This window comes from Sporothrix schenckii (genome assembly GCF_000961545.1).
Source record: "Sporothrix schenckii 1099-18 chromosome Unknown Cont49, whole genome shotgun sequence".
NCBI classification, from domain to species: Eukaryota; Fungi; Ascomycota; class Sordariomycetes; order Ophiostomatales; family Ophiostomataceae; genus Sporothrix; species Sporothrix schenckii.
This window is the reverse complement of record NW_015971150.1, coordinates 2901741-2914916: the sequence shown is the minus strand read 5'-3', so window position 1 is coordinate 2914916 and position 13176 is coordinate 2901741. Positions and strand designations below refer to the sequence as shown.

Sequence of the window (13176 nt, the reverse complement as noted above, 5' to 3'; positions counted from 1 at the left end):
CGCTCCAACTTCAATCCCCCCCAAAAGACCTTACACTGCCTCAGCTGTTCTCCGTAGGAGAGCATCGAGCAGTAGCAAGGGGGGTGTTTTGACGAAAGCCAGGCTCTCTTTTATTGACCTTTTTACTTCTTTTTTCTGTACTTCTAATTTCGTTCATTTTGGCCCTCCGCAATGGCTGCCGACGACGTGTCTGACAAGGCACACGAGGCTGCAGCCAGCAGCGCCTCCGAGAAGGCCAACGATGCGCCTGCACCCGCAGGTGCACCGGCTTCCAAGGCCGCCTCGAGCCATGCCGACGACTCGTCTGACGAGAAGCGCGCTCCCGCCAAGGCGTCCGGCCAGGCAAGCCCTCTAGATCTCGAAAAAGCCGACTCCCGCGTCGTCAAAGTCCCGGATCCGGCCGAGAATGTCGACCTATACGCCCATCTGCCCGCCGACGAGGCCGCCATCCTCCGCCTCCAGGTTGACACCGCCACCGTCAAGGTCGGCTTCGGCACTCTCTACCGCTACTCCACCCGCGTGGACATTGCCATCCTGATCGTGTCTGCCATCTGCGCCATTGCCTCGGGTGCGGCGCTGCCCCTCATGACGGTCATCTTTGGCAACCTGCAGGGCAGCTTCCAGGGCTTCTTCAACGGCCAGGTCGGCCGGGAGGCCTTCATGAGCAAACTGTCCCATCTCGTGCTCTACTTCGTCTACCTGGCCATCGGCGAGTTCGTCACCACCTACATCTCCACCGTCGGCTTCATCTATACTGGCGAACACATCAGCGGCAAAATCCGCGAGCACTACCTCGACAGCTGCATGCGCCAGAACATTGGCTTCTTCGACAAACTCGGCGCTGGTGAGGTCACCACCCGCATCACCGCCGACACCAACTTGATCCAGGAGGGTATCTCCGAAAAGGTCGGCTTGACACTGTCTGCCATGGCCACCTTTGTCACAGCGTTCGTCATTGGTTTCGTGGAGTACTGGAAGATGACGCTGATCCTCGTGTCTACGCTCGTGGCTCTTGTTCTTGTCATGGGCGGTGGCTCGCGCTTCATTGTCAAGTACGGCAAGGAGTCCGTTAACGCCTATGCTGAGGGCGGCAGCGTCGCCGAGGAAGTCCTGAGCTCCATCCGCAATTGTGTCGCCTTTGGCACCCAGGATCGTCTTGCCAAGCAGTACGACGTCTACCTGACTCGTGCCGAGAAGGCAGGTTTCCGTGTCAAGGCCAGCTTGGGCATGCTCATTGCCGGCATGATGCTGGTTCTGTACCTCAACTACGGCCTGGCCTTCTACGTCGGCTCCAACTTCTTGCTCGACGGCACCATTCCCCTGTCCAAGGTCCTGATCATCATGATGGCTGTTATGATCGGTGCCTTCAACCTTGGCAACGTCGCGCCCAACCTGCAGGCTTTCACCACAGGCCTGGCTGCTGCCGCCAAGATCTACAACACAATCGACCGCATCTCGTGCCTGGATCCCTCGTCCGACGAGGGCGACAAGATTGAAAACCTTCAGGGCACAATTCGCTTGGACCACGTCAAGCACATTTATCCGTCACGTCCCGAGGTCGTTGTCATGGAGGACATCTCGCTCGTTATTCCTGCTGGCAAGACCACCGCCCTCGTCGGTGCTTCTGGCTCAGGCAAGTCGACCATTGTTGGCCTGGTTGAGCGTTTCTACAACCCTGTGCAGGGTACTGTATACCTCGACGACCACGACATCAGCAAACTGAACCTTCGCTGGCTGCGCCAGAACATTGCTCTAGTGCAGCAAGAACCCGTTCTGTTCGGCACCACGATTTTCAACAACATCGCCCACGGTCTGATTGGCAGCAAGCATGAGCACGTCAGCGACGACGAGAAACGTGAGCTCATCATTGGCGCCGCCAAGAAGGCCAATGCCCACGACTTTGTCACAGCCCTGCCAGAGGGATACGAGACAAACGTCGGCGAGCGCGGTTTCCTGCTCTCTGGTGGCCAGAAACAGCGTATTGCCATTGCCCGTGCTATCGTCTCAGATCCCAAGATCTTGCTGCTGGATGAGGCCACCTCTGCTCTCGATACCCGCTCTGAAGGCGTCGTCCAGGCGGCCCTGGACGTCGCCTCCGAGGGCCGTACCACCATCACCATTGCCCATCGTCTCAGCACCATCAAGGATGCTCACAACATTGTCGTCATGTCCCAAGGCCGCATCGTCGAGCAGGGTACGCACAACGAGCTGATTGAAGCTCGCGGTGCGTACTTCAACCTAGTCAGCGCGCAGAGCATTGAGGTCGTCAACGACGTCAAGTCTGAGGAGGACGAAGCCATCGACGCCGAGATGGATGCCCACCTTATCCGCACGATCTCGTCTGCCAACAAGGACGGTGCTGCCAATGCCTCTGCGTCCGCTTCTGGTGCCGCGGCTGACGCTTCGTCTGGCAAAGATGTCGAGGCTGGCTACCTGGCCGACCCTGATGACAACATCAAGGAAAAGTTACAGCGCTCGAGCACCCGCAAGTCCGTTTCCAGCATTGCCGCCCAGGCGCGCAAGTCTGAGGAGGCGCAGACCAAATATGGACTCGGTACTCTCATCAAGCTGATTTCCTCGTTTAACAAACAGGAGTGGAAGCTCATGCTCCTTGCCCTGTTATTCTCCATCATTTGCGGTGGCGGCAATCCAACCCAAGCCGTCTTCTTCGCCAAGGAAATCAGTACGCTCTCTGTCATCATCACGCCCGCCAACCGGGACCAGGTGGGCCACGATGCCCGCTTCTGGTGTCTCATGTTCCTGATGCTTGCCATTGTCATCTTTATCGCCTACAGTGTGCAAGGTATCATCTTCGCCCGGTGCTCCGAGAGACTGGTTCACCGCGCCCGCGACCGTGCCTTCCGCACCATGCTTCGCCAGGACATTGCCTTCTTTGACAAGGACGAGAACACCTCGGGTGCTTTGACATCGTTCCTGTCTACCGAGGTCACGCACGTTGCTGGTCTCAGCGGCGCCACACTCGGCACCATTCTTTCGGTGACGACCACGCTGGTTGCCGCCCTGACTGTATCCATCATTATTGGATGGAAGCTTGCGCTCGTCTGTACCGCCACCATTCCCCTGCTGCTCGGATGCGGTTTCTTCCGCTTCTGGATGCTTGCCCACTACCGCGAGCGTGCCAAGAAGGCCTACGAGGGCTCGGCCAGCTATGCCTCCGAGGCCATAACGGCCATCCGCACCGTCGCCTCCCTGACCCGCGAGGAGGATGTCCTCTTCCACTACCGCGAGACCCTGGCTGATCAGCTGAAGTCGTCGACCCGCTCGATTCTCAAATCGTCGTCGCTGTATGCGGCATCGCAGTCTTTGACTTTCCTGGTTCTTGCCCTCGGTTTCTGGTATGGCGGCAAGTTGCTCTCCGAAGGCGAGTACACTATGTTCAGCTTCTTCCTCGTTTTCCAGTCTGTCATATTCGGCGCCCAGTCTGCCGGTACGATCTTTTCCTTCGCCCCCGACATGGGCAAGGCAAAGCATGCCAGTGCCGAACTTTTGAAACTGTTCGACAACAAGGTTGTCATTGACTCGTGGTCTGAGTCGGGTGCACCCGTCACGTCCCATGAGCACATTGAGTTCCGTGACGTCCATTTCCGCTATCCGACTCGCCTGGAGCAGCCCGTTCTGCGCGGCCTGGACCTGAGCATAGAACCTGGCCAATACATTGCCCTGGTCGGTGCCTCTGGTTGCGGAAAGTCCACCACGATTGCACTGCTAGAGCGTTTCTACGACCCGCTTGCCGGCGGCATCTACCTCGACGGCAAGGAGATCAGCACCCTGAACGTCAACGAGTACCGCAAGGGTATTGCGCTGGTGTCACAGGAGCCGACTCTGTACATGGGTACCATCAAGGAGAACATCCTGCTCGGTGCCATTGACGATAAGCAAGTGTCGGATGCCGACGTCGAGTTTGCGTGCCGCGAAGCCAACATTTATGACTTTATCATGAGCTTGCCGGACGGGTTCAACACCCTGGTCGGTAGCAAGGGTACGCTGTTGAGTGGTGGTCAGAAGCAGCGCATCGCTATTGCGCGTGCCCTGATCCGTGATCCCAAGATCCTGTATGTCCACACGCGTCCGTCTCCTCCTTACTCCATTTTATCTTCTATACTTCCTTGAACAAGTTGCTGACACCTCTGTAGTCTCCTCGACGAAGCCACATCCGCACTCGACAGCGAGAGTGAAAAGGTGGTGCAGGCTGCTCTGGACAAGGCCGCCAAGGGCCGCACGACCATTGCCGTCGCCCATCGTCTGTCTACAATCCAGAAGGCCGACATCATCTACGTGTTCGATCAGGGCCGCATTGTCGAGAAGGGCACCCACACCGAGCTGATGCACCGCAACGGTCGGTACGCCGAGCTCGTCAACCTCCAAAGCCTAAGCAAGAACCACTGATCTGGCTATCTTGCTTTCCTCACCTTATCTGTCTCTCGTCCCCGTTCTTTCACTTTCACTTTTCTCTTTCCTCGTTTTCTCTCTATCTCTCTCTCTCCTCCTATCTAGCCCTCCTTATCTTTTATTTATCTTTACTCTTTGCATCTCATTTCTGGCCACATATCTACCGCACTCACATCCGAGCTGCGCGTCGTTGTTTTGCTTTTTTTAGACGGCCTTCGGCGTTTTCTTTCACTTTCTTCTCCTATCGGTATATTCTTAGTCGCAAAAAGTCTTCGGTCTTATTTTCCTATATGCCACGTTTTGGCTTTTCTTCCTAAAGGGATTTCTATGTGGTTTCTATATAATTTGTTAAGGCTTGCAAAGTCTTCACTTGGAAGAATAAATAATATTACCAAGCCCCTCTACTCTTTTTAATTAAGACAAAAAAGTCGCGTAGACAGACCTGAGTGTGGGAAGTTATCGCAAAATAAGATCCGGTGCCGACTCCGCCAATGGTGTGAGTACCGTAATGTTTATTAAAAAATATTAAATCATCAGTATCCCTCGACCTTCCCTATCTTACAGTCTATGCCGTTCAGACATCATTCGACACACAACGTCGACCATAACAAAGGAAAGAAAGAGAAACAAAAAACATAAGCCTCCGTTACAAGAACATAGATATTCAAACTTGGCCCCCCGCCTTGTGTTCTAGAATCAACCATAAACCAATGACGCCAACATTAAGTAAGTTAAGAAAACAATAAACCAGAAAGGAAACCATGGATGCCGACATCGTCGCGTAACCTGGCATGCAGCCATCTAGAATGGGATATCTCAAGATGTCGTGTTGGAGAAATGAGGGCGAGAACCGTCCGGGATATAAATGCATAAATCAACATTGTAGGGGAAAAAAACACGCGATAAGTGTAAGTAAGTATACGGGTGCAGGCGTGCTTATCTTTAGCGTCGTAAATAAGTTCAGAGAAGCATGACCGTTGAGCGTCATGATCGGGTATCGTAGCTTCTGCTGGAATGCCGCACTCCCGTTGTTACAACGGCCGGGGTTGCCGTCTCAATGAGACCCTAAGTTTTCTGCAGCTTGCGAGTCTTGTTCAGGGGGCGGCGTTTTCGGCCGGTCGGGCAACGCATCGTCTGATTTCAGGCCGGTGGGCGAAGTTTCGTGCTTCAGAGGCGCCAGTTTCCGATCCTCTGCCGGCTTCAAGTATCCGCTTGGTGGTATAGGCTAAACCACTGTTAAACCATGCTTCTCGCCCTAGATTAACAGGAAGTGGTACTTACACTTGCTTCCGCGGTCACTTCAACGGCCGGACTGTGGATCCGAGCTGACCGTATTTGCGGGGGGAAGTTGACTGGTTGTCCATAATTGTTCATCGTGGCTGGCTGGCCTGCCGGCGGTGTGTTTATCGATGGAGATTTGCCTGCGGGTGCCAAGAATGGGAAGGGATTGTTTGTCAACCCGGCAGCCTGAGCCTGGGCAATCTTATCTGCCCTTGATGGTCTGCCCCTTTTCTTACGTAGGGTTTGAGTTGGGGGCGCAATCGCGCCAGGCGTCTGTCTCTCGGAGGAGGCGCCATTAGCTGGTGGCGGTCGTGGCTGGATACTGCGAGCACGCGACGGGCCATTTATATCGGTAGGAGAAACTGCCTGCCTCTTCGGGACATTCTCGCTCGAGGCACTGGACGATTTGCGCTTCGCGACCGGGGCTGGAACCTGGAAAGGCGACTGTTGCTGGAGCTGGCGTCGTTGATGCTGCTGCTGTTGCTGGTGCTGGAGGTTCTGGAGATGCTGCGGCTGCTGGGGAGCTCGATGCTGTTGATGCTGCTGGGCTACAGTCGAGTTTTGCTGCTCGGATTGTTGGCGGTGTTGTTGAGAGTATTGTGGCCCCGGTTGCTGGAGTTGTTGTTGATGGTGCTGTTGTGTAAACATCGGTGGCGTTTCGATGCCCATGGAGGCTGCGGCTTGCCTACACTGGTTTATAGTGCGACCTAGACAACAATAAGTGTAAGTAACGGCCTTTATCTGCTTTGCCAACCTCTCCCCTCCCACGGGTATGGAACGCGAAGGTAATGAAGTGGAAAGCCTATGCTTGCGCACCATGCGGTATCTGCATCTCATGCCAGTCGGGCGAGATATTGAAGTGCTTGACGAAGCTGATCACGGCACTGACATCAAGGTGGCTGGCCTTGACCATCTCTGCAAGAATGAACCGCTGTCGGTCGTGTTAGCGAAGCGTTTTACCACGAAGTTTGCGAATGCGTCATCTATGCTAACCTTTTCCCGATCGTCAAATGATGTGTCCATTTTTCAAAAGCAGGGCCTTCTGGCACCGGCTCTGGCGTCATACCAGGATGGGGGAGTCGTGTCAGACGGGAGAAGGGAACGGGGCAGGGAGGTTAGTGGAACGGCATTTGAAATGCGGCTGTGGAGGCAATCACAATAATGCGACGTTTCCTGTGGCTCGGTCGTCGATGAAAAGAAGTAAACAGATCTTTACAACCATGCAAAGAAACAGATCGTGAAAGAGTGAAAAGCTTGCCGGGAGCAAGACTCACGATGAGCCTATGTAGAGGTAAGAGGCCCAGTATGTCTCCAAACAACACGCGAAAGGAGATTTTCCAAACCAGGGAAGGCCTTTTGAAAACAGAAATTATATTTGCAATGAAAAAGGAGCGACGAAAAAGAGTTCCCTTCGAATATAACGTTAGGCACTTGGGAAACGGTCCCGAATATTGTAGCGGCTCTGAGGCCAGGAAAAGCAACGGCTGAAAAAAGTGGGAGGTGAGAGTGAAATGAAAGCGACAATCGTTAAAGTGAGTAGAGTGACTCTGGTGACTTCTTCCTCTGGGGGTTGTAATAATATAAAAAACGCGGCGGGGGCGGCGTTGCCTGACGTTGGCGGAGGAAGAATCAATCAGCAGAAGGCCACGGAGGACAAGACGAGGGGTGCCAGCCTGTTGTTAAGATATTCCTGGTGTCCGAGGTCGACGGAAGACGCGCAAAAGACCAAAACTGGAGCAAGCGCGCGTCTTTTGCGGGAACTAGATTGGCTTCGGAAAGGGTATAGTCAACACGAAAACACCAGCGTGGACCAGGGGACCCTACGAGAATAGAGAAAGGAGACGGTAACGAGAAATGCCGTAAGGTAGGACAAAGGAAGCAGGACACAGATCTCCTTCGCGGCTGACCGTGTTCGATCTGTTTTTTATTATGTCTCTTTTTTTCCGGGAGGTGACGATTTTGAAGCCCACCTGCTTGACTGGGTGTTACCAGGGGGTGTGTCCTCTCGATAAAGAAGAGCTGCTGTTGGCGAGGGTCCAGACAAGGCCAGTGAGAGACATGAGAGACGGAGACGAGGTGGAGCGCTGTTTGAAATCGACAGCGGATATAGCTGGCAAGCAAGGACAAGGGTTGGTGCGTGGAAGGAGGGGGCAGAGAGTGAAGAGGTTGGAGGGGGCAGAGAGTGAAGAGGTTGGAGGGGACAGAAGCGAGTGTGTGAGCAAGAGAAATAGAATACACGAAAGAGTGGAAACAACGCGATACCACAAAAGTGGTGGAGTAATACAGGAGAGACAGAAATGGTCACCAAACAAAATATGGTGACGGAGGCAAGCGAGGGCACGCACACGCTACAAGAAAACAAATCACAAAGAGGCGAGTCGAAGTAGGTGGCTCAAGGACAAGGAAACAAACGACGAAACAAAACGGAGAAAAGGTCAGCAGTGCCTGACCAGTCAAGGTGAAGTACCCCGAATGGGGGAGAAAGGGTCGTAACAGTCGGTAGTATCGTGTCGGTGCCAGTCAGGGGTCTGGGTGTCGAGCCGGGAAGAAATGATGAGATCTGGGGGGGCTGAAGGAGGCCAGATAAGACACGCGAAAGCGCGACAGATGAACGCTGCAAAGTCGAAGGAGAAGGCGAAGTGAGGTTGATGATGGCAAAACCCGAAATAAACAAGGGGTAAAGGGACAGGAGCGAGATGTGCGAAGTGGTCAGATAGAGGGTAAGAGCGAGCAAGACACCGTCGCGGCAGGAGAGGAAAGAAGAGAACCGGCGATCGTTTAGCAGTGTGGCCTGGCTGTGGCTCCTTCTCTCTGCTCTTCCCTTCTCTTGCCCTTTTGGGAGTCCAGCGCAGGGCAAGCAGGCACGTTTTTGTGCAAGAGCGATGGTGCGAGGCAGAATGTTGGCAGGTGACCGACAGGTGACCGGTTGGATGGCAACTCGCAGGCCTTCAACGGGGAAAGAAGATATTACTTGCGACAACGAATCAAGAAGAGAGAGGGAGAGTGAAAATAAAATATGACAGAAACAAGTATATGTAGAAACAAGAAGACGCAAGTCATGCAAGGCAGCGAGTGTGAGAGTCCAGATCTGGGGTCACAAAACAGGAAGGGACGGCTGACTGCAGACAAACGCAAAGATCAAGAAGCCCCTTTGGCCGGGAGCCAATCCCTGGTCAATGTGATTACCCCACAAGGAAAGAACAAACATAAATGTTCCGCAAGGCAAAGGGCAAGTGCGCGGTTGCCATCCAACATTTGTGCTCCATCTGTGCAGTCTGCTGTCAGGGAACGAGGAAAGAGCCATTTGCACCCCTCCCTCCTGCCGTTTTTGCGACCACTTTCTGCGGCCACACGAGGTTGGCCGTGCTAGGCCCTTTTCCATTCAGGGCCCCATCCTTCCTTCTGCAACAGCCACTCTTCTCCTTCAACCGCATCGACCCGCGATACCAGTCGTCTTCCACGGCCTACTGTGTACACAACAGCGGCCTCTGCGCCTTTGGCTGGCGAGCGAGATAACCGCGGCGGGAACAGGGAACAGGAACTGGCGGTGGCGATATGCGACAACACGTCGCGCTGCTGTGCCTCTGCCTCTGTTCTTTGTCTCTCTTGTCGGAATTGCGATTACACCGACAACTTCCTTTTGCGTTGTCTCATCCTCGGAACCCCTTCAGATCAAGAGACCGATTTGTCTCTCTCCAGCGGCCTGTTCTTCCTCTCTTTTATCAAGTGTGCTGCCTCATCTTTCGCACGTCTGTTTCTTGCTCCCCTGTGTCTTCAACAAGCGGGCCCTGATCCTGCTCTGAGCAAATTGGATCGCCTTCCGAGCGGGCGCCAATATTTACTCCTCCAGCCTAACAAATGCGGGAGCCAACAAGAAGGGATCAGCCGGGCGTCACTCGACATCTAGCACGACGACAACAGTGGGCCCTTCTTTTCCTGTCATATCGTCGATTTCCGCTCATCTGCCTGCTTTCTGCGCGCGCTCGGCGCATGCGCAAGGCAGTGACTGTGGAGAACGTCACAGTCGGCCTGTTCTTTCTTCCTGCAACTGCTATTGTCTCTCTGTTTCTCTCTTTCTCTCTCTGTCTCCCAAGTCGCAGTCTCCCAAAAGTGTACTTTTTGTGCTGTTTTCGCTCTCATGCACTTGCATCTCTGCATCGCCTGTCCGCAATCTGTCGCTTGCAGCCCAGCCAGCTGCTGCTGAAAATAAGTGGTCTGCTGGACGCACCCTCTTATACAACCTGCATGCAGGAGCAGGTGTATGCATGCTGCACGATGCTGCAGCCAGCCAATGGGGGCCGTCCGACTAAAACCGCCTGACACCCCCATAAATGTCCACTTCGCAGAGCATTGTCGAGTCCAGTCAACCTTTTTGTGTCTGTCCGGTTTGGTCATTGTTTTGCGCCGTTCGTGGGCTACAAGTCTTGGATTCTTTCTTTTTCTGGATCCCCTTTCGGCCAACTGCCCACCCCCCACCCCCCCCCCCCCCCAATTTCTCAGCCACTTCTTCTGCTGTGATGTTGATGGCATCAGACGGAGGCCTTCAAGCGTGTGACAGAAAGGGAAGTGCGAAGCAGGAAGAGGCAAAAAAAAAAATGAGAAGAAACAGAAGAAGAAAAACGACTGCGCTGACAACTGGGCACGGGGCAATCGATACACCAGCAGTGGCTGGTCTTTCCAGAAAAAACAACAGAGCGGCCTCCAGTTAAGGTCCTTCTTGTCCCATTTTTCTGTTTTCTTTTTTCTTCTTGTTTCTCTCAGCCTTTCCGGCCTGGTCATGGTCAGCGCTTGCGTGACACAAAGACAATTCAACCGTCATCGACCGTCCAGACTCCGGACTCAGCTGTCGCCCTGGGCATCTAGTGTTCCCTCACTGGACGCCATGCCCGGACGTAGGGTAGAAGGCGAGATGTCGTTTCTGCCCTGTTCTTATTTTTCCCACTACGGGACTGCCCGGGAGTCTAACGTTAACTCGGCGTGCAACATGGATGACAGAAGATGAAAGGGCTGAACGAGCGCACGAAAAAGTGGGACAGGAGGCCAAAGTCGGTGGCCGAGACCCAGGGTAAGATGATCTGTGAGGTGTGAATGGCTCGTTAGGTGGACGGCGTCTGCCAATAACAAGTCAGAAGCAGCTTCCGAACAGTCACCGTCTCGGTAATTACCTCCTAGGCGTGGGTAAGGGATGAAAAGAACACAAAAGAACACAAAAGCACACGCCAACAGTTCTTCCGTGTTGCTGTGGCTCAGTTTGACGAAGTGAGAGTCGTATCGAGGTCGAGTAGGCCGGTCCATTGAACGGATTCGAAGTATCGCCAGGTGGGCCGTCCCGGGACGGACTCGAAAAACGGAGATGTGAAGAAAGGCGTTTGATTTTGGTCCCAATGTGGGCGACATCAAAAGGCTTCGTCGATTTATACTTCTTATGCCACCCTGCGTTTTACTTACTTCTCCCCCTTGAGCTACGTTGCTCTTTACATCATTGCCCTGCCCGCATGCCTTCGTCTGGGCTCTTCTCCACATAATATCTGCATGATGCGTTGGCAAGACGGCACTTGCCTCGTTCTAACAGCAGCAGCTAACAAATCGCAGGATCCGACAGGCTGGCGCACCACTCACCGGCTGCCTGTTTTATTGTCCCAAGAGCTGACACAATTTACCCAGTTTTGCATGCAGTTATGCGTTGTGGTTCCCCGGGCTGTGCACCATTGCTTCCACGTCTACGTTGTCCCACGGTCTGCCCTGCGAGTGCTTAGAGACGGGGCCCATCTTCTGCCTCTTGCATCAGCGTCCTCGTCGATTGGGTCCGACCCGTCGAATCAAGCTTCAACGCCTCGTCTTGCAAATAGATTACAATGTTCCTCTCCTTGCCAAACTGTGGATGCTCGGCCCAGACAAGAGATCGAACACGGATTTGAGAGTCAAGAATTGTGCAATGCAACACCCAATTTGACTGCTTGGCTGGCTTTCCCGATTTATACGCACGACTTGGTCATACTCCGCTATGTGAGATTTTACTCGACTCGACCTGAACGTGGTTTCGAGAGCGATTTCCAAACGGCAGGCCGTGGGGCAAAGGGCGGTCTGGCCATCGAGTGCACCGTCTAACTCCGGATGGGATCCTGCACCAGATTGCTGGTAAACTTGGAAAAGCTTGGGGAAAAGCCTCCCACCAACTTAAGGTCTGTAAGCTCGAGCAGACACCAGGCTCGCCACGTGGAATTCACCGGGAACTTTCTAGCTGGACGAACCGGTTGACAAGTCACTCACAAGGCTGTCACAGATCGTCGACAAGGCAAACGACTGGCGCAATGAAATCGTTCGCACTTTGACAGCACCGCCCAAGATATTGGATCAGACGAAAGTGGGGCAAGGCCCCAGCTCTTAGTCCAGCAAAGACGAATATAAACTATGGCAAAGTGACCTTGTTACAAATACCATGAGAAAAAATGGTAAATAGCAGATCACCGCGATGGTGTCACTGGACCAAATGAATTGTTTTAAGCAGCACATCACCGGGTCACAGTTGTGTCAAATCGACACCACCGAAGAATGCATTTATTGGCAGAAGTACTTTGCAAGCAAGAGCGAGCAGGAAGAACCATTGCGGCTACAAATCGCGCCTTCCGCATATGCCATGTGGATTCCATGGTGGACGATGGGACCAAAGAGAGACAATCCCACTGGCAACAGGAAACTACGGGCGGAAGGCACGCCTGCCGGCAGTCGCAATTACTGCTAATCCGACAAAGAGTGTGCGCTAGAACCTATGGTAGTACAATGCCCACAGTGGGCGGTCGCGCCTGCTGACAGTTGATAAATGCGCAACGGCCTACGCCCACGCGTTTAGTTAGGAGAAGAGCGGCATGCACATAGGTGATGCCATGCGAGGAAAGCGCGAAGGGCCCCTGAATGCAAACTAAAAAAAAAAATGGAAAGGGCGACAGAGTGAGATAACAAAAAGGAAGAGAAAAGGAATAGAGCTGGGGAAGGAGCAACGAACACTCGAGCGTAGAGATGTTGCTACTTCGTGTCCGCCACTTTCAATCACCGTTTTCCCTCTCTATCTTCTCCCTCAGGCATAACAAAACATCTTCTGCAGCATTGGCTACCCCGTACGGAGATACAATAGGCTTCTCCACCCTGCAAAATAGAGGACATTTTCCCGGGTGAAATTTTACTAACGCCGTCGCGCGTTAGAGCAGCACGCCTGTCCTCGCCCGCACGCAACGTCGAAGCGGCCCCTTCACTCCAGATCCACGCCTGCACATCCGGTTTTGCACCGCGTCAGCCAGACTTGTCGTCTTTTCCTTTGCGTTGCCGACCACCGACCATCTCTGGCCTCTGTCACGGCTTCGCTGCCATTTGTCCAAATCGCCACCGCGCTCGACGGCACCACACGACACGAGTAGGAAACTCGACCCTCGAGGCCAACCCGCCAACCGTTGCCCGTCTGGCCTCCATTGCCACTTGGCACGGCGTTGG

At 53.8% G+C, this 13176-nt stretch overlaps 4 protein-coding genes across 4 annotated transcripts; 3 read left to right on the top strand and 1 right to left on the bottom strand.

The window, feature by feature from the left end:
* Positions 1-171: 171 nt before the first annotated feature.
* SPSK_04823 (ATP-binding protein cassette, subfamily B (MDR/TAP), member 1) lies at positions 172-4407 on the top strand (the record flags this gene model as incomplete). Its single annotated transcript, XM_016731586.1, has 2 exons — positions 172-4073; positions 4155-4407. 2 exons carry the CDS (start codon positions 172-174, stop codon positions 4405-4407), a joined length of 4155 nt encoding a protein of 1384 aa, XP_016583460.1.
* Positions 4408-5464: 1057 nt separating this feature from the next.
* Positions 5465-6714, bottom strand: SPSK_05337 (uncharacterized protein; the record flags this gene model as incomplete). Its single annotated transcript, XM_016732086.1, has 4 exons — positions 5465-5635; positions 5692-6398; positions 6508-6622; positions 6685-6714. 4 exons carry the CDS (start codon positions 6712-6714, stop codon positions 5465-5467), a joined length of 1023 nt encoding a protein of 340 aa, XP_016583459.1.
* Positions 6715-8901: 2187 nt separating this feature from the next.
* SPSK_05723 (uncharacterized protein) lies at positions 8902-9207 on the top strand (the record flags this gene model as incomplete). Its single annotated transcript, XM_016732461.1, has 1 exon — positions 8902-9207. One exon carries the CDS (start codon positions 8902-8904, stop codon positions 9205-9207), a length of 306 nt encoding a protein of 101 aa, XP_016583458.1.
* A 2956-nt stretch (positions 9208-12163) lies between these two features.
* Positions 12164-12433, top strand: SPSK_05741 (uncharacterized protein; the record flags this gene model as incomplete). The annotated part of the gene is made up of 1 exon (XM_016732478.1): positions 12164-12433. The coding sequence occupies one exon, from the start codon at positions 12164-12166 to the stop codon at positions 12431-12433; it is 270 nt and encodes an 89-aa protein (XP_016583457.1).
* Positions 12434-13176: the final 743 nt, after the last annotated feature.